Source organism: Panulirus ornatus, chromosome 31 (genome assembly GCF_036320965.1).
Source record: "Panulirus ornatus isolate Po-2019 chromosome 31, ASM3632096v1, whole genome shotgun sequence".
Taxonomy (NCBI): Eukaryota; Metazoa; Arthropoda; class Malacostraca; order Decapoda; family Palinuridae; genus Panulirus; species Panulirus ornatus.
The window spans coordinates 13618693-13646243 of NC_092254.1; the positions used below are offsets into that span (position 1 = coordinate 13618693).

The window sequence follows — 27551 nt, forward strand, 5'->3', positions numbered from 1 at the left end:
CAAAAAAAGTGTAGCTTCGAAAGACAACAACATCCATCGTCAGTCGAGCTCGAGATACGCTGTGAGCGGAACGCACTCGCTACCTCTCTCTCTCTCTCTCTCTCTCTCTCTCTCTCTCTCTCTCTCTCTCTCTCTCTCTCTCCGCCAGTGACAGGCAGTGAAGTGCTCGAACAAGCCGCACTTACGAAGGACCAAAATTCGTCAAGGAAGGAAACTTTCTTGTCACGTGGATCTAGTTTCACCGCCGGTACAACATGGCAATTGAGTAAGAGAGGGTTAGAGTGGGTGTGATCTGTCAGTTAGAGGTTACTGAACTGTGAGGCAGGAGGTAAGCTTTTGATTTCTGTCTGGGTGGTTGGTGGTTAGCCATAGAATGGCTTGGGTCGGAGGGTTTAAGTGCCGTTGTAATGGACCTGGGTGCTGAGCATGTTGACGGGGAACTGTGTTGGGTGGATCTCTCCCTCATTGGAAGGTGTTGAGTGTTTATGGTTGCTAGGCAGCCGGTGATTGCTCGTAGTGCACTATAGTGCATGGCTTGTAACTTATCTTTGCTCCTGATAGGTCGCAAGACCAGGCAGGTGAGGCGTAGTTTACACTGAAGAGGATGTATTGTCTGTCGAGGATGTTGAGGGGTTCTTTTTCTTATCCAGATCCGGTTGTGCCGGGTAGTCTTCTGAGGACATTTAGTTCGTGTGTTGCTTCTGTGTTGATATTGTTTGGAGTGGACGTCAGGTCCGTGTCGTATGTGGTGCCTAGAATGGCTGGTGTCTCGTTCAGCGGGTGTGATCATATATGCAGTGTGACTGGAGGGTGTGAGCTGGAATCGTGTTCCTTTGGGGATTCGAAGAGTCCCTGAAGGCCTCTATGGAGATGCAGTCATTCTATTCTGGGTGAGCCATTGTTCCAGTGGTGTAATGAAGTACTATATGGTTTGTTTTTGCTACTGTGGTGTCAGGGTGTTGTGATGTGACTGTGAGGATATCTGCATATGAAAGGACCTTCATGCTGTGGTTTACTAGATGTAATGGGAGGTTGAGTAGGAGGAGACTGAAGAGAGGTGGAGATAGAACTGCTCCTTGGAGATCTCTAATGTAGAGGGTAAGTGTTTTTTGATGTGAAGCCTCAGTGAGTGACTCCGCCATGGCGGCCGGCGATGGAAATGGCCAACCACTTTTCGTCACTGTTGTCATGTACTTTGATTGAAAGGGATGTAGAGGGGGATAGTGGATAGTGTTGAATGATTTGCTGATGTCTACTGGGCAGGGAGGGAGTTGGGGGTGGCTGAAGTCATGTTGTGTAAGGTCAGTGTACACCGTGGTGGAGCGTTTAGGTCAAAAGCCATGTGTGTGAGTAAGGGCTGGATGTTTTGTTTGATTCTGAATACTGAAGACAAAAGTGATATAGAGAGGTACAATGAGAGGGAGTTGGGGAGTCCAGAGGATCTTAGGACTGTCATTATGTTGGCAAGTTTCCAGACGTCGAGGATTTTGTTGTGTACAGCCCGGAGTGGTTGAAGGCATCTGTAAGTGTGTGGACTGCAGCAACTTGGCCAATGTGAACTATGTGAAAATTTTGACGTTTTCAGGTCCTGTAACAGGAGGGTTCCTTAATTACTTGTATCAGTGGGAGCGAAGGGTGGGTGGGATGGATATTATATACGCTTTCCATGACTCATGTTTAGGCGTGAGGCAGGTGTGTGGCTGATGTTATAATGTCTAATGAGTATGTCTCCTCGTTCTTCGGGAGTGAGGATTTCATCACTGGAATGGGTCAGGAGTGCTTCATGAGTTGAGAGAGGGAGGGCTGGCTGGACTGGTGCAGTGAATGTGGGTCTTCTTTAACGTGCGCCAGAGTTGGCTGCTGTGAGTCCTGTGGATCATTGTGTTTTCACTTTGTCTTTCAGTGATGACGTCTGTGATGGCGTTATACAGGGACGGGATTGGCTCTCAGATTTCTCTGGATGGTGAGTGGTTTTGTGTGAGCTGGTTCCTTTGCTTTATAGGGTGTGTAACTTGTGGGGAGAAGTTTGAAATTCTCTCTCTCTCTCTCTCTCTCTCTCTCTCTCTCTCTATATATATATATATATATATATATATATATATATATATATATATATATATATATATATATATAAATATATAAAGAGATAGAGTTAGAATGGGGAAAACTTGAAAGTGAAATGTTTTAGTTACCTGGATACATGGAACTCTGGGAGCTGATATGAGTCATAGGGGGGCAAAGGGGGCGAAGGTCCTGGGAGCTTTGAGAAATGTGTGAAAAGAGATGTCACCATCTGGATGGGCGAAGATGGGCATATTTGAAGGTTGTATGGTTGTAAGGCGTGGGCTACACATGAGAAGGTATGGAAGAGGGTAAATGTGTTGGAAATGATATGTCTGACAACAATATGAGAAGTGAGGAGAATTTGATCGAGTAAGATATTATAGGGTACGACAGAGGTGTGGTAGTAAGAGGAGTGTGGGTGAAAGAGCTGAAGTGGCTGTGTTGAAATAGTTTGGACATATGGAGAGGATGAGTGAGGATAGGTTAACAAAGGATATATATGTTTCAGAAGTGGAGCGGACGAAGAGGAAGGGAACCCGAACTGAAAATAGAGGGACGGGGTGAATAAAGTTTTGAGTGCTTTGGGCCTGAACATGCAGAAGGGTGAAGGCGTGGATAAGGTAGAATGAACTGAAGCAATGTGGTATATAGAGGGCGACGTGCTATCAAAGGACTAAACCAGGGCGTATGAAGCGGCCGGGGAACCACGGAAAGGTCTGTGGGGCCTGGTTGTGGATAGGGAGCTATGGTTTCGTTGCATTACACACGACAGCTAGAGAATGGATGTGATCCAATGAAGTCATTTCTTCATCTGCTCCTTGTGTTACGTCCCTACCACAGGGAAACTGCGAACAAGTGTGAAATATATATATATATATATATATATATATATATATATATATATATATATATATATATATATATATATGAGTGTGTGTGTGTGTGTGTGTGTGTGCGTGTGTATGTGTGTGTGTGTGTGTGTGTGTGTGTGTGTGTGTGTGTGTGTGTGTGTGTGTGTGTGTGTGTTCTTGAGAAGTATTATTCACGAGAGAGAGAGAGAGAGAGAGAGAGAGAGAGAGAGAGAGAGAGAGAGAGAGAGAGAGAGAGAGAGAGAGAGAGAGAGAGAGAGAGGCGGGAGCGATGGAGGAAGGGAGTCGGGGGGTTGGCGCACCACTGGGCCAGGTCGTTATGGATCTGCTACTGGCACAGGTTAGCCTATATGGGGCCGGCGCCGCCTCCACCTCCTCCCCGCCGCTGCTGCTGCCGGTCTGGGGACACTGCCAGGCCGGGTGAGTGCGGGGCTTCCCTGGAGCTGGCACTCCTGCCGAGGACGCTACCTCTGGACACAGCAAGTGCTTCCAATACGGCACCCTGATGGGCGGGCCTCCCCACCTTATCTACCACTGGCTGAGGGCAGCTCCGCCCTCAGGTATAGGGTGTTGTCAGAGGCTCCACACGTTACCTGCCACTGGATGAGGGGCAGCTCCGCTCTTAGGGAGAGGGTGTGGAGGGTATTGCCAACAAGCAGCTGATGGTGCCGTTGGCTGCCATCCGTTGGCTTCGTAACAAACGGGAGACCTAGTTGCACCAGGTGGGAGTTCGACCTGAAGACCCCAGCATGCAGGCGACTAGGGCCCCCCCAACCTTGGGACTAGCAGAATGGCAGCTATGGTCCGGTCTCCCACCCGTCCTAAGCACAGATGACGCCCCTATGGTCTCGTGTTACTATCTTCCCCCTAACGCTCAGTTAAAGACCAGGTGTCTAGATGGCTCACATTTCATTGGGAAAGGACCGTGGTGAACGTCCGTAGAGGCACGAGGGGTGTATCGCAAGGCAATATAGTGGGGGTTTAGGGTGGCGGAGGTGCCGGGTGGGAGATAGATACCGGTGTTGCTGACGACGAACGGCTAGCCACACAGTGTCAGCAGCACCAAGGCTGACACCGGTGTTGCTGACGGTCCGCAGAAACACTGTCAGCACCAGGGCTGACGGCTGGAGGGGTACACCTGCCTCCCAACCTTGACACTGGGGCACAAGTGCAGGAGGGTTGCAGGTGTCTGGCAACAAAGGTGTGGACGCTGGGGGGGCACTTCGTGAGAGCAGGGGTGATATAACAGGTGTGGCTTGGAGACACATGTGGGGACACCGGTGGTGGGTGTGAACTAACGTAGGGGAGGGACGCAAAGGTGGGGACGGAGGTGCTAAGTGGGGACACAGTTGGGACTACAGGTGTAAAATGGGGACACGTGTGTAAGGTGGGGACGCAGTTGGGAGTGCAGGTTTGAGGTGGAGACGTGGGTGTAACGTGGGGACTTAAGTGTAAGGTGAGTGCACAGGTGTAAGGTGGGACACAGGTGTAAGATGGGAAAATAGGAACACAGGTGTACGGTGGGGACACACATATAATGCTGGGACACAAGTGTAAGCTGGGAACACAGGTTTATAATGGGAACACAGCTGTAAGTTGCGAACACAGATGTAAGTGCAGGCCACAGGTGTAAGGTGGGGAAACAGTTGGAAGGCAAGGACACAGGTGTAAGGCTGGAACGCAGCTGTATGGCGGGGTCTCAAGTGCAAGATGAGGACAAAGCTGTATGTTGGGGGCGCAGATGTGATGGAAAGACACAGGTGTAAGGTGGGGACACAGGTGAAAGATGGGGACACAGGTGTTAGGTGGGGACACAGGCATAAGATGAGGATACAGGTATATGACAGATAAACAGTTGTAAGGTGGGGACACAGGTGTAAGATGGGGGATACAGAGGTATGACGGGTAAACAGGTGTAAGGTGGGGACACAGGTGTTAGGTGGGGACACAGGTGTTAGGTGGGGACACAGGTGTTAGGTGGGGACACAGGTGTTAGGTGGGGACACAGGTGTAAGGTGGGGACACAGGTGTTAGGTGGGGACACAGGTGTTAGGTGGGGACACAGGTGTTAGGTGGGGACACAGGTGTTAGGTGGGGACACAGGTGTTAGGTGGGGACACAGGTGTTAGGTGGGGACACAGGTGTTAGGTGGGGACACAGGTGTTAGGTGGGGACACAGGTGTTAGGTGGGGACACAGGTGTTAGGTGGGGACACAGGTGTTAGGTGGGGACACAGGTGTTAGGTGGGGACACAGGTGTTAGGTGGGGACACAGGTGTTAGGTGGGGACACAGGTGTTAGGTGGGGACACAGGTGTTAGGTGGGGACACAGGTGTTAGGTGGGGACACAGGTGTTAGGTGGGGACACAGGTGTTAGGTGGGGACACAGGTGTTAGGTGGGGACACAGGTGTTAGGTGGGGACACAGGTGTTAGGTGGGGACACAGGTGTTAGGTGGGGACACAGGTGTTAGGTGGGGACACAGGTGTTAGGTGGGGACACAGGTGTTAGGTGGGGACACAGGTGTTAGGTGGGGACACAGGTGTTAGGTGGGGACACAGGTGTTAGGTGGGGACACAGGTGTTAGGTGGGGACACAGGTGTTAGGTGGGGACACAGGTGTTAGGTGGGGACACAGGTGTTAGGTGGGGACACAGGTGTTAGGTGGGGACACAGGTGTTAGGTGGGGACACAGGTGTTAGGTGGGGACACAGGTGTTAGGTGGGGACACAGGTGTTAGGTGGGGACACAGGTGTTAGGTGGGGACACAGGTGTTAGGTGGGGACACAGGTGTTAGGTGGGGACACAGGTGTTAGGTGGGGACACAGGTGTTAGGTGGGGACACAGGTGTTAGGTGGGGACACAGGTGTTAGGTGGGGACACAGGTGTTAGGTGGGGACACAGGTGTTAGGTGGGGACACAGGTGTTAGGTGGGGACACAGGTGTTAGGTGGGGACACAGGTGTTAGGTGGGGACACAGGTGTTAGGTGGGGACACAGGTGTTAGGTGGGGACACAGGTGTTAGGTGGGGACACAGGTGTTAGGTGGGGACACAGGTGTTAGGTGGGGACACAGGTGTTAGGTGGGGACACAGGTGTTAGGTGGGGACACAGGTGTTAGGTGGGGACACAGGTGTTAGGTGGGGACACAGGTGTTAGGTGGGGACACAGGTGTTAGGTGGGGACACAGGTGTTAGGTGGGGACACAGGTGTTAGGTGGGGACACAGGTGTTAGGTGGGGACACAGGTGTTAGGTGGGGACACAGGTGTTAGGTGGGGACACAGGTGTTAGGTGGGGACACAGGTGTTAGGTGGGGACACAGGTGTTAGGTGGGGACACAGGTGTTAGGTGGGGACACAGGTGTTAGGTGGGGACACAGGTGTTAGGTGGGGACACAGGTGTTAGGTGGGGACACAGGTGTTAGGTGGGGACACAGGTGTTAGGTGGGGACACAGGTGTTAGGTGGGGACACAGGTGTTAGGTGGGGACACAGGTGTTAGGTGGGGACACAGGTGTTAGGTGGGGACACAGGTGTTAGGTGGGGACACAGGTGTTAGGTGGGGACACAGGTGTTAGGTGGGGACACAGGTGTTAGGTGGGGACACAGGTGTTAGGTGGGGACACAGGTGTTAGGTGGGGACACAGGTGTTAGGTGGGGACACAGGTGTTAGGTGGGGACACAGGTGTTAGGTGGGGACACAGGTGTTAGGTGGGGACACAGGTGTTAGGTGGGGACACAGGTGTTAGGTGGGGACACAGGTGTTAGGTGGGGACACAGGTGTTAGGTGGGGACACAGGTGTTAGGTGGGGACACAGGTGTTAGGTGGGGACACAGGTGTTAGGTGGGGACACAGGTGTTAGGTGGGGACACAGGTGTTAGGTGGGGACACAGGTGTTAGGTGGGGACACAGGTGTTAGGTGGGGACACAGGTGTTAGGTGGGGACACAGGTGTTAGGTGGGGACACAGGTGTTAGGTGGGGACACAGGTGTTAGGTGGGGACACAGGTGTTAGGTGGGGACACAGGTGTTAGGTGGGGACACAGGTGTTAGGTGGGGACACAGGTGTTAGGTGGGGACACAGGTGTTAGGTGGGGACACAGGTGTTAGGTGGGGACACAGGTGTTAGGTGGGGACACAGGTGTTAGGTGGGGACACAGGTGTTAGGTGGGGACACAGGTGTTAGGTGGGGACACAGGTGTTAGGTGGGGACACAGGTGTTAGGTGGGGACACAGGTGTTAGGTGGGGACACAGGTGTTAGGTGGGGACACAGGTGTTAGGTGGGGACACAGGTGTTAGGTGGGGACACAGGTGTTAGGTGGGGACACAGGTGTTAGGTGGGGACACAGGTGTTAGGTGGGGACACAGGTGTTAGGTGGGGACACAGGTGTTAGGTGGGGACACAGGTGTTAGGTGGGGACACAGGTGTTAGGTGGGGACACAGGTGTTAGGTGGGGACACAGGTGTTAGGTGGGGACACAGGTGTTAGGTGGGGACACAGGTGTTAGGTGGGGACACAGGTGTTAGGTGGGGACACAGGTGTTAGGTGGGGACACAGGTGTTAGGTGGGGACACAGGTGTTAGGTGGGGACACAGGTGTTAGGTGGGGACACAGGTGTTAGGTGGGGACACAGGTGTTAGGTGGGGACACAGGTGTTAGGTGGGGACACAGGTGTTAGGTGGGGACACAGGTGTTAGGTGGGGACACAGGTGTTAGGTGGGGACACAGGTGTTAGGTGGGGACACAGGTGTTAGGTGGGGACACAGGTGTTAGGTGGGGACACAGGTGTTAGGTGGGGACACAGGTGTTAGGTGGGGACACAGGTGTTAGGTGGGGACACAGGTGTTAGGTGGGGACACAGGTGTTAGGTGGGGACACAGGTGTTAGGTGGGGACACAGGTGTTAGGTGGGGACACAGGTGTTAGGTGGGGACACAGGTGTTAGGTGGGGACACAGGTGTTAGGTGGGGACACAGGTGTTAGGTGGGGACACAGGTGTTAGGTGGGGACACAGGTGTTAGGTGGGGACACAGGTGTTAGGTGGGGACACAGGTGTTAGGTGGGGACACAGGTGTTAGGTGGGGACACAGGTGTTAGGTGGGGACACAGGTGTTAGGTGGGGACACAGGTGTTAGGTGGGGACACAGGTGTTAGGTGGGGACACAGGTGTTAGGTGGGGACACAGGTGTTAGGTGGGGACACAGGTGTTAGGTGGGGACACAGGTGTTAGGTGGGGACACAGGTGTTAGGTGGGGACACAGGTGTTAGGTGGGGACACAGGTGTTAGGTGGGGACACAGGTGTTAGGTGGGGACACAGGTGTTAGGTGGGGACACAGGTGTTAGGTGGGGACACAGGTGTTAGGTGGGGACACAGGTGTTAGGTGGGGACACAGGTGTTAGGTGGGGACACAGGTGTTAGGTGGGGACACAGGTGTTAGGTGGGGACACAGGTGTTAGGTGGGGACACAGGTGTTAGGTGGGGACACAGGTGTTAGGTGGGGACACAGGTGTTAGGTGGGGACACAGGTGTTAGGTGGGGACACAGGTGTTAGGTGGGGACACAGGTGTTAGGTGGGGACACAGGTGTTAGGTGGGGACACAGGTGTTAGGTGGGGACACAGGTGTTAGGTGGGGACACAGGTGTTAGGTGGGGACACAGGTGTTAGGTGGGGACACAGGTGTTAGGTGGGGACACAGGTGTTAGGTGGGGACACAGGTGTTAGGTGGGGACACAGGTGTTAGGTGGGGACACAGGTGTTAGGTGGGGACACAGGTGTTAGGTGGGGACACAGGTGTTAGGTGGGGACACAGGTGTTAGGTGGGGACACAGGTGTTAGGTGGGGACACAGGTGTTAGGTGGGGACACAGGTGTTAGGTGGGGACACAGGTGTTAGGTGGGGACACAGGTGTTAGGTGGGGACACAGGTGTTAGGTGGGGACACAGGTGTTAGGTGGGGACACAGGTGTTAGGTGGGGACACAGGTGTTAGGTGGGGACACAGGTGTTAGGTGGGGACACAGGTGTTAGGTGGGGACACAGGTGTTAGGTGGGGACACAGGTGTTAGGTGGGGACACAGGTGTTAGGTGGGGACACAGGTGTTAGGTGGGGACACAGGTGTTAGGTGGGGACACAGGTGTTAGGTGGGGACACAGGTGTTAGGTGGGGACACAGGTGTTAGGTGGGGACACAGGTGTTAGGTGGGGACACAGGTGTTAGGTGGGGACACAGGTGTTAGGTGGGGACACAGGTGTTAGGTGGGGACACAGGTGTTAGGTGGGGACACAGGTGTTAGGTGGGGACACAGGTGTTAGGTGGGGACACAGGTGTTAGGTGGGGACACAGGTGTTAGGTGGGGACACAGGTGTTAGGTGGGGACACAGGTGTTAGGTGGGGACACAGGTGTTAGGTGGGGACACAGGTGTTAGGTGGGGACACAGGTGTTAGGTGGGGACACAGGTGTTAGGTGGGGACACAGGTGTTAGGTGGGGACACAGGTGTTAGGTGGGGACACAGGTGTTAGGTGGGGACACAGGTGTTAGGTGGGGACACAGGTGTTAGGTGGGGACACAGGTGTTAGGTGGGGACACAGGTGTTAGGTGGGGACACAGGTGTTAGGTGGGGACACAGGTGTTAGGTGGGGACACAGGTGTTAGGTGGGGACACAGGTGTTAGGTGGGGACACAGGTGTTAGGTGGGGACACAGGTGTTAGGTGGGGACACAGGTGTTAGGTGGGGACACAGGTGTTAGGTGGGGACACAGGTGTTAGGTGGGGACACAGGTGTTAGGTGGGGACACAGGTGTTAGGTGGGGACACAGGTGTTAGGTGTTAGGTTAGGTTAGGTTAGGTTAGGTTGGGTTGGGTTTATGTAACATTTTCCATTGTACTACTGTTCTGGTAGTTCTGCCTTAGTGTTGCGTCGTGTGTTTTCAACACACCCGGATCTCCCTCCCTCTGTCCCCCATCCCTCTAGACTCTACAAAAGTATCATATGAATTATAATCACTATCATTATTATTATTACTTTTCTTCTTCTTCTTCTTCTTAGTATTATTATTATTATTATTATTATTATTATTATTATTATTAATATTACAAACGGGCGGGAAAGGGTAAAAAAATAAAATATATATATATATATATATATATATATATATATATATATATATATATATATATATATATATATATATATATAAGCCGAAAAAGTGCGGCTGAAATCCAAAATTAATCAGCTTTTACTAAGTTGAGAACTGCGACCCAGCGCTTAATTACGACATAAACAGATGAACAAACTCATTTCCCTGCCTACTTCCACGAGTGTCAACCACACACACTTTACGATACCCAGGATATATGACGATGAGACAGACGTGCTCCTACCACTGCACCAGAAGCTGACCAAACAAAGTCCCCAGTTAAGATATGCCACATGATAGACTCGCTTTAAAGAGCATCTGGTGGCATACGTCCCGTATACACGTGACAGCCTCGGTGGTCTGTACAGAAGCCACGTCTGGTGGCCTCTTGTCTGTGCACAGGCCACAACTGTTCAAGGGGCCGTCTCGTCGTGTTCAGGAAGGGAGGAAGGAAGACCCACCAAGCAACAACTGGGACAGGAAAGGGAATGAACAGCATCACTCAGACATGGTTTCAGATGTCGCCACCAACCATAAGCTTTACCTTACATTATTAATGTGGAGAATAACTACTTGGTGACACACACACACACACTACAACACCTACGTGGTGTAGCGGTTAGCGTTTCCGACCCTCAGACCCGCACGAGCCGCCGAGGATCAGACCCACATACGTTCAACTCCGGATCGCGATAAGCGGTCCACAGTACACCCAGCTGTTCATCCTCCCCTCTGGAGATAATCGATGAAATAAAGGTACCTGGCATAGGCGAGGGTGTGTGTGTGCATACTTACATTGGAGTAAAGGACACCATACATATATACACACAAGGTTGAGAGGCGAGTATAACATTTTCTTCCCGTAACACACAAATGGTGATATGATCACAAACATTGGTCACACACGACCCTTTGTGTGTGACAAACTGTTACCTGGCTTGAGCTGTGTGTGTGTGTGTGTGTGTGTGTTATGTACAGACTTATCAGTAAAGACATGGTACATATCAACAAGGTTCACGATAGGGGCAACACATGTGTAAAACTCTCCTCCGGTATCATACAAACAGAGAGAGGGATGGCGGACGACCACCTGCCATGTGTAGGCCTTGGGGATTGGGAAGGGGTAGCGACAGCCGCGGCGCTGTGAGCCAGCCTTACAGTGGTTGTCAAGTTCCCCTTCCGTGGCCCAGGTTGCTGGCTCGTCTCTCTGCCCTACGTACACGTGGGCTCATGGTACTCCAATCCACAAACTGAACACTCCTTCCTATCCTCCACAGGACAACACGTGTGCCTCACAAAACTCACTTTGTTCTCAACTGTTCCGCGGTGAGCGCTACGCGCGCTCCCCCCCCCCCCCACACACCGTATGGCTCGCTCTGGATTAGGCTAAATAGAATCCAGTAGATGGGAACCCAAGGATAAATGCTCCACCGCCATTTTGATGGAGAAGAGATAATAAACACACACGTACACACACACACACACACACACACACACACACACACACACACACACACACACACACACACACACACATAAAAAAAACCTAACACACGCGACTATAAACACATCCACAAACACACAAACAAACATTCCCCCCCCCCCCACTGCCTATAAAAACATAAGCCAACACATACGTATATAAACACCCCCTCTCTCCTTCCCTCCACCACCCCACCACCACCACCACTCCCCAGTGATGCTCCTCCCTCCTCCTCCTCCTCCACCATCACCACCACCTCTAGTGTTGTCTGGTACACAGGGGTTTTCGCAGACCTCGCCCGACCGATCTTGAAATTTTAACTCCTTTTTTTTTCTTCTCTTCATCTCGAGACAACGGGGCAATCAAGTGTAGACCTAACTGTACGAATTCGTTAGAATTCTAATTCTAATTATCGTATTTACATTGCGTAACGTACCGTGGACTTTTGATTCCAATGAACGTTTTCTTTTTTTTTTTATTTATTTATTTATTTCTACTACATCGCACCGAGCTCAATTTCCGAGAACGAAAACGGGAGTCCAGACAGATGAGACCGGTGCTACCCCAACACAGATGGAGCTGGGGGTGATACAAGTGTCTTTATTTCTTAGTGGCAATGTAACTCTTGCCTCGTCCATCCTGGGGTTGAAAAGGTTCCCCCTTGCGGCGGCAGGAGGGAGGCTGCTGGCCCTACCTGCCTGCCCTCTGGCGGCTCTCTGGGGAAACTCCCGCCACGCCTCCGCCCACCCTAACCTTCCCCTCATCTCCTCTTCCCTCCCTCCCTCCTTCCCTCCCTCTCTCCCCAACTTTTCCATTCACTTGCTCAATATCCTGCAACTTTTTAGATGTTTACGGACGGGAAATGATATATCAACCGTTATTCGTGTTATATATTCTCTCTCTCTCTCTCTCTCTCTCTCTCTCTCTCTCTCTCTCTCTCTCTCTCTCTCTCTCTCTCACACAGAGTTGATCTGTACACCATCATTATTTTTTTTTTTTGGGGGGGGCGAAGGGGGCAGGAGGGGGGATCCATATTATCGCGCGCGTGAATTAATTTGAAAAATTTTGGCTCCAGCTGCGATATGTTAATTAGCCTCTGGGCTTCACATGACTCGTTTCCTCTTTTTTTCTTCTAAAAAGTTTCGTTCAAAAGTAAGTATGGAAAACTCCCGATGATGGCGTGGGTCGGTGATCAGGGTGGGAGGAGCGAGAGACAGAGGTCACCCACCGATATCGTTCATTCCACGTCCTCCACTAGACACGTCCTCCACTACATGCATCTGCGGAGCTTCTCTATCATCCTACAGTTCCTCTTACTCCGTCCCTCCCTCCCTGAATACATTGGCTGTAGTGTCCTGTACGTGTCGCTGGCCACGGCTTGAGCTGAAGACAGTACAGCGGTGGCCGCTCGTGTCCGACGGAGCCAGTGTGTTTTCCGAGCGGGATGACGTAAGTGGAGCGTCAGGCACCAGCAGCAGCAGCACATGTGGAGCGTCAGGCACCAGCAGCAGCACATGTGGAGCGTCAGGCAACAGCAGCAGCACATGTGGAGCGTCAGGCACCAGCAGCAGCACATGTGGAGTGTCAGGCAACAGCAGCAACACATGTGGAGCGTCAGGCACCAGCAGCAACACATGTGGAGCGTCAGGCACCAGCAGCAGCTGCACATGTGGAGCGTCAGGCACCAGCAGCAGCAGCACATGTGGAGCGTCAGGCACCAGCAGCAGCACATGTGGAGCGTCAGGCACCAGCAGCAGCAGCACATGTGGAGCGTCAGGCAACAGCAGCATCACATGTGGAGCGTTAAGCAGCAGCACATGTGGAGCGTCAGGCAACAGCAGCAACACATGTGGAGCGTCAGGCACCAGCAGCAACACATGTGGAGCGTCAAGCAACAGCACATGTGGAGCGTCAGGCAACAGCAGCAACACATGTGGAGCGTCAGGCACCAGCAGTAGCAGCACATGTGGAGCGTCAGGCAACAGCAGCAGCAGTAGCAGCACATGTGGAGCGTCAGGCAACAGCAGCAGCAGTAGCAGCACTTGTGCAGTGGTAGAGGAACAGCAGCAGTACTTGCAGAGTGGTGGAACAGCGTCATGCAGTGGCAGCACCAGTGGAGTGGCGGAACAGCATCAGGTAGCAGAAAGCTTTACTAGTGGAGTGGCTGGAGCAGGAGTGGAGGGTGGGTGGGAGGGAGGGCAGCGGGTGAAACACAGGTCCCTCTGTATAAATTGGGTTGGGGCCTTCTCTCCAATCACGGCCGCCACCACCGCCACCACCACACCACAGGGTAAGGAAGGCTTGGCCACCGTGGTCGCGTGCAGTTCCTTCCTTATCCACGCCTCACCCTGCGTTCTGCACACACACACACACACACACACACACACACACACACACACACACACACACACACACACACACACGATGTATTACCTCTATCTCATCTGCTTTTCCTGCACACTACCTTCTCCCCAACTCAAGGTAACAGACAGATATGTCTAATCATTTACTTCAGCCACGAATTGTTCTCCCCAAGTTCCTAAAAGGAGCCCAGGGTGTGAGAGGTGCACACCGTTCTGCAAATCAATAAAGAAAATTACTTCTACTGAAAGAATGGCAACAAGATGAAAGATAAGCTGGAAGCAATTTTTTTTCTTCTAAAGTTTTAGTTAATGTTCGTACAGATCTCTCTCTCTCTCTCTCTCTCTCTCTCTCTCTCTATATATATATATATATATATATATATATATATATATATATATATATATATATATATATATATATATTCTCATAAACAGAGTACTTATGAACGCGCAGCTTCATAGAACACATAATTCCCTAAAATGACAAGGATTCGAACCCCGTACCATTTGCATGGTAGCTGGTTGCGCTGCGAATATTGGAGAAATGACTATTCGATTAAAGTTAATCGAATGCCCTTCGTCTCATGACCACGACCAACACAAAGACACGAATATATCTCGTTAACCCAGAATACAAACATACAAATACTATACAAATGTTAAATGCAAATGTTAGAAACAAAAACATGGCTCTCTCAGAAGGTGACCTGACCACTACATCAGATAAGAGCTAATTTTGTTATATTTTCAATATTAATATTTAGTTATAAATTGGAACTTCATGTTTCTGAATATTCATATTTAGTCATTATATAAATATGAACCTAAGACTGTATTATCTTTAATTATATTTTTTCTCACCACGAAATTTATGTTGGCAATCTTCTGCCACAAATTTTAATGATAAAAGAAATTGACCGTAATCCTCCTCCTCCTCTCCCTGGCCCCACATCCCCCCTTTTCCGAACAGGTATTACATCTCCGTTTTCTGTTGTTCTGTTCCGCCCACCTCCTGCAATTCACCCGCTGTCCCCCACCCACCACCTGCCATGGCTAACATCCCCATTTGCGCTACTCCTTCCTCCTAGTCGCTGCATTATTTTCCCTCAACAATACTTTTGGTCATAGTGTCCATACATACGAGGAAAATGTAACTTTAGACCGACCTATTCTATTTGGAATCCAAATCGACCATATTCACAGCCTAGTCTCCATCTAATCCCACGTACAAGTTATTACGTCTCCGTTTTCATTTCTTTTTTCCTCATATGATTTGACCAACCACCTCCTCCCCCTCCCTTGCAGACAGCTCATACATCTTCATTTTCTGTCCCTCTTTCCCTCCAATGATGCTTTGGCCATACTCCTCCCCACCACCACAACCCAAACTCCCCACAACCCCAACCTCCCTTGAATACAGGTATTATATCTCCGTTTTCTGTTGCTCCTCTCTCTCCCCCATGATTCGACCGCAGCCCCCATATCTCCCCCCCAACACCCACCTTCCTCCCGCCTTCCCCCCGGGCCGTTTCCCCCCTCTGCGTAGAGGTATGACACCTCCGTTTTCTGTTGTCCCTTCAGCTGAAATGGAACGGAAGCTGGAGGCGCGGAACCCAACCGAGTGGACGCCGTACCAGCAGCAGCAGCAGCAGCCCCTCGGCCTCACCAGGAATGACGTCCAGAGAAGGGTACGTAACCCCCTCCATCCCCATCCCTAACACTAAACCTCCTCACCAGTGCCATAATGTGTGCTTGCATTACCTTGTTTATAGTGTGTGTGTGTGTGTGTGTGTGTGTGTGTGTGTGTGTGTGTGTGTGTGTGTGTGTTAATGATAATAATGATAATAATGATAATAATAATGATAATAATAATAATAATAATGATAATAATAATATTAATGATAATAATAATATTTATGACAATAATATTTATGACAATAATAATAATAATAATAATAATAATAATAATAATAATAATAATAATAATAATAATAATATTAATAGATAATAATAATAAAGATAATAATATAATGATAAACTATTTATCGAATTCAGGCAGCCGTTCGGCTGGAAATATAAATCTTGAGATATTAGAGAACTTAGGGGGTCATAATAGTAACGAGTTAACTTAGTCTTAAAAGAAATGGGCATTTATGAGAGAGAGAGAGAGAGAGAGAGAGAGAGAGAGAGAGAGAGAGAGAGAGAGAGAGAGAGAGAGAGAGAGAGAGGTAACAAGAGAGGGATGGTGGTGCTGGAGGAGGAGGCCCGTGTTGATGTTACCCGTGTTCGTCACCAGAGCCCGTGTCCGTCGCCGTCAGGGAGCGAGCGGGCGGCCACCGCCACGCCCCTGGACACGGCCAGCAACGCCGAGGACACCTCCAGCAACGGCAACAAGGACGACGAGGACGACGACGCCGACGATGATAACGACGATGACAAAATCGACGCCCAGTACGACCCAGAGCGGCTCAAGGCTTTCAATGTAAGTGCGACTGAGGCGGGCGGGAGGAGGGAGGGGACCTTGGGGAAGAGAAGGGAGGGAGAGGGAAAGAAGGGAGACGGGATACGGGAGGAGGAGGAGGAGGAGAAGGGTGTGTGAGTGATGAGATGGACTCTCCCTCCCCAGCATACACGTATTACTCCTCCTCGTACAGCAACTTCCAGTGTTTCGAGAATAATAAATAGACTTGTGTGTTGTTAGGTTTCATGAATCTATAATTCCTGGGCTTTACTTCAATGAATTACCAGTATTTGATAACGCATCGTAACGTGGTTTACATACATATATATATATATATATATATATATATATATATATATATATATATATATATATATATATATATATATATATACTGTCCTCACCAATGTCTTCACACGAGGGAAAAGCCACAACAGTAGAGGGAAGGGTTAATGAGAGTGACCAGTTAGCACGACCCTGGGTGTCGGATGATCCCCAGTGAGGCAGCGGCAGGCAGGTCGTCCAAAGCCTCTGATGGTGAGGAGGGTCTTGAGACGGGCAGGAAGGAGGAGGTGGTGAGGGCCTGTGAGGGTCACCACACTTACACTCTCCCTCCCTCCCTCTACTAGTGATAGAGTCCATCAGCTGCCTCCCTTCATTGGCGACAAGGTCTACTTGCTCCTCCTTCCCTTCACTGGCGATAAGCTCCACCTTCTACTCCTTCCCTACCACCACCACCAGTACATAAATATATACACTCCTGTGTGTCTAGTGTCTGTAACATGCTGGCCAAGCTATAGCACACTGACTGGAAGATAACATGATAATATCAACTAACTAATCGCTCTAGCCCCCCTACACCATACCAGAGGCGCTCACCCTCATAATGGTTTTCGTGTGAAGACATACACAGATTGGCACATTCAACATGCACACATTGATATGACGCGAGTGTATTTATACATTACTCATGTGCTGTATCTTTGGGGGCCCCACACAGATGTTCATGTGTTATATTTATACATTACTTGTGTCTATATCCCTGGGGGCCCCACACAGATGTTCATGTATTTATACATGACTTATGTGTCTATATCCCTGGGGACCCCACACAGATGTTCATGTGGTATATCTATACATTACTTGTGTTTATATCCCTGGGGGCCCCACACAGATGTTCATGTATTGATACATGACTTATGTGTCTATATCCCTGGGGACCCCACACATGTTCGTGCGGTATATTTATTCATTACTTATGTGTCTATATCCCTGGGGGCCCCACACAGATGTTCATGTGTTATATTTATACATTACTTGTGTCTATATCCATGGGGGCCCCACACAGATGTTCATGTGTTATATTTATACATTACTTGTGTCTATATCCATGGGGGCCCCACACAGATGTTCATGTATTGATACATGACTTATGTGTCTATATCCCTGGGGACCCCACACATGTTCGTGCGGTATATTTATACATTACTTATGTGTCTATATCCCTGGGGGCCCCACACAGATGTTCGTGCGGCTGTTCGTGGACGAGAACCTGGACAGAATCGTGCCCATCAGCAAGCAGCCCAAGGAGAAGATCCAGGCCATCATCGACGCGTGCGCACGGCAGTTCCCGGAGTTCGCGGAGAGGACGCGCAAGAGGATCCGAACCTATCTGAAGAGCTGTAGGAGGAACAAGAGGACCCGTGACTCCAACGGCTGGGAGACGGTGAGTATCCTTGCAAGGCCCATCACACGTGTGTGTGGCAAGTAATGAGGACGAGGGTTCGCATCCCCAGATGGTATGAACTGGGCTAGTGGGATGGGGGGAGAGAGAGACTTGGGATATGGAGAGGGACGCGGGGGGAGAAATTAAAGTAGTTAGGAGATCTGGGGAGAAGGGTGTTCGATCCATAGAGAAATTCAGAGACATGTAGGGGAAGTTCTCAAACCTAAAGGGAAAGAATTAGGGAATTTTAAGGTAAGCAGGGAAATGAAAAAGGGCAGGATGGGAAAATTTCTCAAGCCCAAGGGAAAGAATTGGGGAATTATAGAGGAAGACTTAGGGAAAGGACATGATAGGGAAGTTCTCATGCCCAAGGGAAAGAATAAGGGAAATTTGAAGGTGCGCAGGGAAATGAAGAGACACGATGGGGAAAGCTGTCATTCCTAAGGGAAAGAATTGGGGAGAGTTGTAGATAGCCGTTCACAGGTGGTGGTCTTAAAGAAAACGAAGAACGGGCAAATTTTGGACAATGAGGGTTGGAGGAGGGAAGCACCAGCAGGTGGAGATGGTCATACTCAGCAACGTAGGACTCTGAAAAAACAGTCAATATAGGAGAGGCTGAGAGGAGAAAAAAAAAAATATATAATGGGGATAAGGGGATCTTATTATCGAAAATGGGAAGGAGGGAGGGTTCCCCTCTACCCGGCCAACCCCTGAGCGCGACGGTGCTTTTGGGTTCAGTGGTCGTACCGTCGTTTTCAAGGGTCGTACCGTCGTTTTCAAGGGTCGTAACGTCGCGTTCAAGGATCGCACCTTGTGTGCTCAAGGGACGTACCGTCGTTTTCAAGGGTCGTAACGTCGCGTTCAAGGATCGCACCTTGTGTGCTCAAGGGTCGTACCGTCGTGTTCAAGGGTCGTAACGTCGCGTTCAAGGATCGCACCTTGTGTGCTCAAGGGTCGTACCGTCGTGTTCAAGGGTCGTAACATTGCGTTCAAGGATCGCACCTTGTGTGCTCAAGGGTCGTACCGTCGTGTTCAAGGGTCGTAACATTGCGTTCAAGGATCGCACCTTGTGTGCTCAAGGGTCGTACCGTCGTGTTCAAGGGTCGTAACATTGCGTTCAAGGATCGCACCTTGTGTGCTCAAGGGTCGTACCGTCGTGTTCAAGGGTCGTAACATTGCGTTCAAGGATCGCACCTTGTGTGCTCAAGGGTCGTACCGTCGTGTTCAAGGGTCGTAACATCGCGTTCAAGGATCGCACCTTGTGTGCTCAAGGGTCGTACCGTCGTGTTCAAGGGTCGTAACATTGCGTTCAAGGATCGCACCTTGTGTGCTCAAGGGTCGTACCGTCGTGTTCAAGGGTCGTAACATCGCGTTCAAGGATCGCACCTTGCGTGCTTAAGGGACGTACCGTCGTGTTCAAGGGTCGTAACATTGCGTTCAAGGATCGCACCTTGCGTGCTCAAGGGTCGTACCGTCGTGTTCAAGGGTCGAGAACCCAGATGAGTGGAAACCCTCCACACAAGGGGACTCCAACCCGTGAATTGGCCAGGAGCTTCGTTTACTTTTAGATTTAGGGCCGAGGGCTGGAGGGACAGGTATGGGTTATTGCTGGAGGTGGTGGAGACGTGGGTAAAGGTATGAGTCATAATGGAGGTGTGAGTAAAGGGGAGGATATGAGTCACTGAAGGAGATGATAAAGGCATGAATAAAGGGGAGGATATGAGTCACTCCAGGAAGTGGTGGAGGCATGAGTACAGGGAAGAATATGAGTCACACTGTAAGGTGGTGTTAGAGGCATGAGGAAAGGGATGGAGTACAGGAAAGGATACGAGTCACATGCAAACACACACACACACAGGATCAAGATCACCTACACACACACACACACACACACACACACAGGACATGGTTAATTCTGAAAGCATACCTATATTTAAGTTCCATGAATATAAAACTCTCTCCCAGTACTAGAGTGCAAACAGGCAGTCACAAAGAGGAATCAAACACATGTAAAAAAAGAAAAATCCCCCGTAACACAGACAGTAATCACTCACAACTCATAAGGGAGAGAAGTATGAGATAATGTGTCCATGTGTGTGTGTGTGTGTGTGTGTGTGTGTGTGTGTGTAATGTTATCTTCCCCATGCATTTTCCTGTGGTAACGTGAGTGTTGTCTCCCTCCGGCAGCCGTCCCGCCCCACGCCACCACACCTCACCAGTATCCAGGCGGAGCAGATCCTGGCCAACGCCTGCGAGAACGAAGCCCAGAACGCCAAGAGAATGAGGCTAGGTTTGGAGCCCATCGCCCAGCCCAACCCGCTCAACCCTCAGCCTCCCACCCCGGTAAGTTCCTCTCTCTCTCTCTCTCTCTCTCTCTCTCTCTCTCTCTCTCTCTCTCTCTCTCTCTCTCTCTCTCTCTCTCTCTCTCTCCTGTTTATGATAACATCAGCAGAAATAATAGAGAAAGGACAGGACAGTGTGCAGCTGAACCGCACAGCGGAGCTGAACATCCTCACAAGACGAGGAACTGAATACAAAAAGAAAGAAACTTCAGTATTAATACATGGAAGGAGGCCTGCATAAGTCTCGATGGCACTCAGAAAAAAAAGAGACTGTTGGAGGACCTAAGTCATGGCAGTCATCATTAACATGACACACAGAGGTAAAGCAATGAAAGTAAAGAAAACGTGGAGACATCTAGGAGCCACTGTGAAACATAAGTGAGAAATTAAATGGGCACATCCATGAGGTGGGGGGATGATGTATAGTTTACTACTGAGTCAGGTAATGTGTTTTAATGACAACTTTCATCACAAGAGATAAAATAAAAGGTGATGTTGCACATGTTCAGTGTATGAACACAATATATATATATATATATATATATATATATATATATATATATATATATATATATTTTTTTTTTTTTTTTTTTCTTTTCATACTATTCGCCATTTCCCGCATTAGCGAGGTAGCGTTAAGAACAGAGGACTGGGCCTTAGAGGGAATATCCTCACCTGGCCCCCTTCTCTGTTCCTTCTTTTGGAAAATTAAAAAAAACGAGAGGGGAGGATTTCCAGCCACCCGCTCCCCCCCTTTTAGTCGCCTTCTACGACACGCAGGGAATACGTGGGAAGTATTCTTTCTCCCCTATCCCCAGGGATAATATATATATATATATATATATATATATATATATATATATATATATATATATATATATATATATATATATATATATTACACTTTATTCGATGCATTTATACATGACAGCTAGACTGTGGATGTGAGCTAAGGAGACATTTCTTCGTCTGTTCCTGGCGCTACCTCGCTGACGCGGGAAATGTCAAACGCGAAAAAATTACATAATGGAGAGGCTTTACATTTTACTGATCGAGATGAGAGGTTGTGCAAGCAATGAGCAGTTCAGCCACCCAGATAAGACTGGACAGATGACTTACAACGCTTCCGAATGAACCGGAAAAAGACACCTGTGGAATGTGTGTGTGTGTCTGGCAGCTTCAGACAGTAGCGCTCGGGTACGGTAGCAGGATACGATGGGATCACTACGCGATAGCCCAGCCTCTGGGCAATATCTCGTCGTCAGTAAGCGCACGTGAGTACGCTTTTTTCTCTGCCTGATGCGGTAGTCAGGGTTCGCTGCGCATGTTCGGCGCCACAAGTGACTGTGGCCGCCTCTACCGAGGGTTCTGAGCCGCTTCCAAAAGAGACCTGTGTTTACTGCGGGCCATGTCGGGTGTAAGCCTGCGTCAGGCACGACCCTTGGGCCTACGTCAGGCACGACCACGGGCCTACGTCTGGCTACGAACCATTGAGCCTACGTCTGGTACGAACACTGGGCCTACGTCTGGTACGACTACTGGGCCTACGTCTGATACGACCACTGGGCCTACTACGTCTGATACGACCACTGGGCCTACTACGTCTGATACGACTACTGAGCCTACGTCTGGTACGACTACTGAGCCTACGTCTGATACCACCACTGGGCCTACGTCTGGTACGACAACTGAGCCTACTACACCAAGAACGACCACTGGGCCCACGTCTGGTACAACCACTGAGCCTACTACACCAAGAACGACCACTGGGCCTACGTCTAGTACGACCACTGAGCCTACTACACCAAGAACGACCACTGGGCCCACGTCTGGTACACCCACTGAACCTACTACACCAAGAACGACCACTGGGCCTACGTCTGGTACGACCACTGAACCTACTACACCAAGAACGACCACTGGGCCTACGTCTGGTACGACCACTGAGCCTACCACACCAAGAACGACCACTGGGCCTACTACACCAAGAACGACCAGTGGGCCTACGTTTAGTACGACCACTGAGCCTCCTACTACACCAAGAACGACCACTGGGCCTACGTCTGGTACGACCACTGAGCCTCCTACTACACCAAGAACGACCACTGGGCCCACGTCTGGTACACCCACTGAGCCTACTACACCAAGAACGACCACTGGGCCTACAACACCACGTACGATCTGACCAGTTCCTCTCCTCAGTAGGGAATTTCCCCTTCAACCACGGCGCGTTTTTGTTTCTGGTCATTGTCATAAACTGCTAACAACCCCTTCCACCGTTTTCATCAGAGGAGGATGATGGGGGGTGGGAGGTTACCTAATACTAAAAGATAGGAAGCACAAATGCTCGCACGCGCGATGGTTATGGAGTTTACTGCATTTCACTGTCCATCAAATTCACTGACGAAGGTACGTTGACTAGTTAATCAAAAAAAAGAGAAACTGTACGTCAGCAGCATAAATACACTGATGGACTGGGGCTCACTCATGGTAAATGAGCCAAATTTGATATCCGTAAGCGCAGTGATTGTGAATTGGTAGTCAAAAAAAAAAAAGAAAAGAAGAAGGCAAGCTACAGTACAAATTCTGTTGAGCAACAAATGGTAATTGAATAAGACTGGTGTAATAATAATCTCCGATGAGCAGGTGAGGAGTAATATATATATATATATATATATATATATATATATATATATATATATATATATATATATATATATATATATATATATATATTCCTATGAGTCCACGGGAAAAATGAAACACGAAAAGTTCCCAAGTGCACTTTCGTGTAATAACCACATCATCAGGGGAGACACAAGAAAGAAATATGACTAGTCAGTTGATATACAACGAAAAGACGTAGCTAGGACGCCATTTGGTAAACATGCGATTGTCCAAGACAGACTACGAGCGTATCATGATTATATATATATATATATATATATATATATATATATATATATATATATATATATATATATATATATATATATAAGGCGAAATTTCATAGGAAGGGCTTTCAAATGCAAGGCCTCAGAAAATAATCCTCGTTACGTGCTAGTCAGTGGTGCGTTCACACCTTAAATATTAAGTTTTGGTCACCCTTACTTGAATAAAAAAAAAAAAAAAGAGCTACCACGGTGCTTCCTGGACTGAAACATACGAATCCTTTAAATACAGACTAGACGACGTAAACTTGATTTAACGTCAGAGGCGAGTTAATACAGGTATTCTAACTGATCTGAGGCTTCGATAATCTCGATCTAAATAGCTACTTAAAGTTTGCATTTGTCTACCGTCATTTCCAGGAGCAGATACGAACTCGTGGGCAAACGTTTTACGTCGAACAACGCGATGTGCCTCTTGTTATGGAAATCATTTACGTTACCCGTTTAAGAATAGACTTGATCAGCATTTCGCCTCAGATCCACGAATGATATTATTTGCGCCTCCCTACTTACATGTATAGTTTACTGGTGTTTCTCTTTTTAGTAATTTGTTGGCTTCTCTTCTTTTACTATAAAACTGTTTTTTGATATCTTTCGCTATCACTAACAGCCCCGAATGAACCTAATGATATATATATTCATTATTTTTATACATTCGCTCTTTCTCGCATTAGCGAGGTAGCATCAAGAACAGAGGACTGAGAGTAGAGGGAAAATCTTCACTTGGCCCCCTTCTCTGTTCCCTCTTTTGAAAAAGTAAAAACGGAGGGGAGGATTTCCAGCCCCGTGCACCCACCCCCAATCCTTTTAGTCGCCTTCTACGACACGCAGGGAATACGTGGGAAGCATTCTTTCTCGCCCTCATCTTTCTTTTGAAAAGTAAAACAGGAGGGGAGGATTTTCAAAACCCGCTTCCACATCTTTTAGTTGTTGCCTTCTACAACACGGATTACGAAGGAAGGATTGTTTCGCCCCACGTCGGGATATATATATATATATATATATATATATATATATATATATATATATATATATATATATATATATATATATATATGGTTTCGGTGCATTACACATTACAGCTGGAGAATGAATGTGATCGCATGTGACCTTTCGTCTGTTTCCTAGCGATACCTCGCTGACGCAGGGGGTGGCGAAGCGATGTCCAGGTATAAGAGTATATTTTCGAGAGCATGAGGGAAATGACTATTCAAAGTACTCAGTACCACAGGTCCTTGAGGCTTGAAATCCCTTACTTTAGGGCACTCAGTAATATTATGTCCAAGTGTGTCTATCAAGTGAAGAGCAGAGTGGACACTCTGAGCGGTAGGGGGTCATACTTTTGTGTAACCTGCCATATGTACCTGTAATCTAGACCTGCTCTGCCAGGGGCAGTATCCCACTGGCACTGTGCCCATGTGTTCATTACTAGTGTTTCGTGCGAGCATGTTCGCCGACGTATGTGCGTTACATGGGTGTCGAAACGTGTTTTTCACGCTCGCTGATAATTGTTATGAATGACAAAAGCCTACAAAGGATTGCAAACAGCAGACTATTGGTCCGTTTCGAGGCAGTAATCCTCATACTATAATTCACGTTGAAGTCTTACACGTTATTAAAATTAATAAGTTATATCATGCCGAGTCTTACTTAAGTCTTCATGTAAACAGAGTCACGTAACATCTGAGAGAATACAGTTTTCTGCTCGTATTCTAATCCTCGCTATTTCAGGGATCAATCCTTGGCCAGAGAGATATTAAAAGCAACGTGTAAAGTTGTCAAATACGTACCATGATCCCGCGCCTCTACATTAGCAATGGAGGCGTGATTAAGAGTACGTAGTTAAAAAACGGTGGAGCTAATATTTAATGGTAATTTCAAGTAGTGAATAACATGCAAACGTTTTAAGTTGAAAACTATCAAGATATCAGAAACTTTGAAAATATAATATTACTCATTCCTATCGCGTGTTGTCCCCGGCAGTTAATTCTAAATTTGAAAGTATCTTACAACTGCGGGATGTAGAGTTGAGCGTGGTGACGTTTCTTTCAGTCAGCTGCGAGCCTTGATTTGTGGCGGATGGTACACGCTTAAAGCCGACCCTTCTCTTTGTTGTCTCCCCTCTCGTATATTGTCACTCGTGGTGTCTCCATAAGAGTGTGTCAAGCTTCCACAAGTGGGTAACCGTGGCCACCCAAGGACACACGGTAATGTGTTACTCGCTGGACGGAGAAAACACACCACATGCTCCTTCTCTGCTTGATTTTTGTACATACTCTTGATCTCACTTTGAGGAACTGGAGGTTGGTGGGTCGTCTGTGGTGATGGCAGCAGATTCCAGGAAAATAAGCTAAAGGATATGATTTCCACGTTCTCTGCATCACATGCGTGTTACACTTTTACCATATCTTAGCTACGTGGCTATTTTAAAGCCTTTAAATGACATTTGTGGGCGTGAATATGAGCCTTTACATTTCTGGCGTATTTAAAGCAAATATTGATTGCCGCCAGGAATCATCCTCAACGTAAGTAAAGGTGATGGATCACAAGCAACTATGTGTACCACTAAGAACAGCGATTAACTCGAGTAGGATTGTATGATGCTGTCGTGTTAACAGGTGGCGACAACCCTAGGTTGTGGACTGATTCATGTAGCTGCAACGCTTATGATGTAATGTTTCTCCCAGGATGCGAAATTATATATATATATATATATATATATATATATATATATATAATCTTTGTTGTATTTGTTTAACCATGAACCAAACCATTACAGTTTCATTTCAAATCATGGATGCAGGTGTGAAATGGATGATGAATTGTGGGATAATTTCATCTCTTTCATTGTGTTGTCTCATCATATCCCTGTTCATCTTTAGGGGGGAAAATGAAATCCTTCTCCGTTCCCAAGAGAGGGAAAAGAAAGATAGCGACACTTAATGTTCTACGACCATATCTGCTGGAGGACTCTATGTCTAAGTTCCTAATCTAGACAAATGGAGACGAAAGTAAAGCTGAAGTGTTCACTCTGCATTACAATTAGTTCACAAAGCCCAAACACTAGTTGGGTTACATTAAAGCTTTGTGTGATTACTTTGTGATTACTATTCGTGTTACGAGGAGGACGTAACACACACACGCACCTGTCTCCAGCACAGAGAGGGAGTTTTATAGTCTTTTTAGGGGGTGGGGGACATCATTCTCTATTATTATAAAACTTTTATAAATTTATGTATGCTGGCTGCAATTACGATTTCTTTATTCAGTTCATTCCCGTCATTCATTTTCGTAAAAGAATATCATTACATCTTTCTTAACAATGTTCTTGTTTAACTTCTTGATAACGCCCTCTGGTTGTTGTCTCATTTTTTTTTTTTTTTTTGAGGGACTTCACGATTACGTTATCAGTCTGGCCAAAAGACTTTTTAAGGTTGTGATCAGGTCACTCCTCATCCTTTGATCTTTCGTTGTTGGCAAATTTTTCAAGCCTCTAACCTTTGGCTTTCATGTAACGCTGCTCTCTTGATAACATCTGATAACAGTATCACCTTAGTTGCCTTCCTCTGTGTGTGTGTGTGTGTGTGTGTGTGTGTAATGATAAACGACCTGCGTAATCAGGGTGTGCGTAATTATAAATTACCAGCGTAATCACCGAGTCTAATTACGTTACTTTGGGGAGGGTAGGTTTGGAAATATTTCTTTCCTTCACTCTAGGGACTTCCAATTATGGTTTGTGCATTTTGCGTGAAAAAACGTAACATTTATTTAATGTACAGCTGCTTGGAAAACAAAATGAAGATTCCGGGTGAAGAAAATGAATGAGAACAGCTGTCTGTATCGCATAGAAAACTAACACTGAACACATATTAAATGAAACTGGTGAACAGTTATCACCAGCATGGAGAAAGAATCACGTGTAATGTTTTATACGTTCTCTCCTTGTTAATATCTAAATATAATCCTTGTGCACCTTTTACAAAAAGGCTTATCATTCATGAGGTATGTTAGAGCGACAGTGATACACAAAGGATAATTATAGTAAAATAGATATTCCTATACATTTCTAATAATAAAATAAATAATATCCTTATGCATTTCTCCCGGTGACTGTAGAAACAGTGTGATAACAGCAGTCAGCTTACATATAAATCAA

General features: G+C 48.0%; 2 protein-coding genes across 2 annotated transcripts in view; one reads left to right on the forward strand and one right to left on the reverse strand.

Moving 5' to 3' along the window:
- The window catches only part of LOC139758835 (reticulon-4-interacting protein 1 homolog, mitochondrial-like), a 399554-nt gene that overhangs the window by 351877 nt on the left and 20126 nt on the right, over positions 1-27551 (reverse strand). The window lies entirely within an intron of this gene.
- The window catches only part of LOC139758833 (uncharacterized), a 295796-nt gene that overhangs the window by 258692 nt on the left and 9553 nt on the right, over positions 1-27551 (forward strand). The window contains exons 6-9 of the mRNA XM_071680680.1: positions 15497-15603; positions 16212-16397; positions 17899-18102; positions 20290-20445. Of these exons, the coding sequence (XP_071536781.1) occupies positions 15497-15603; positions 16212-16397; positions 17899-18102; positions 20290-20445 (653 nt within the window). The remainder of the gene's footprint in view (positions 1-15496; positions 15604-16211; positions 16398-17898; positions 18103-20289; positions 20446-27551) is intronic.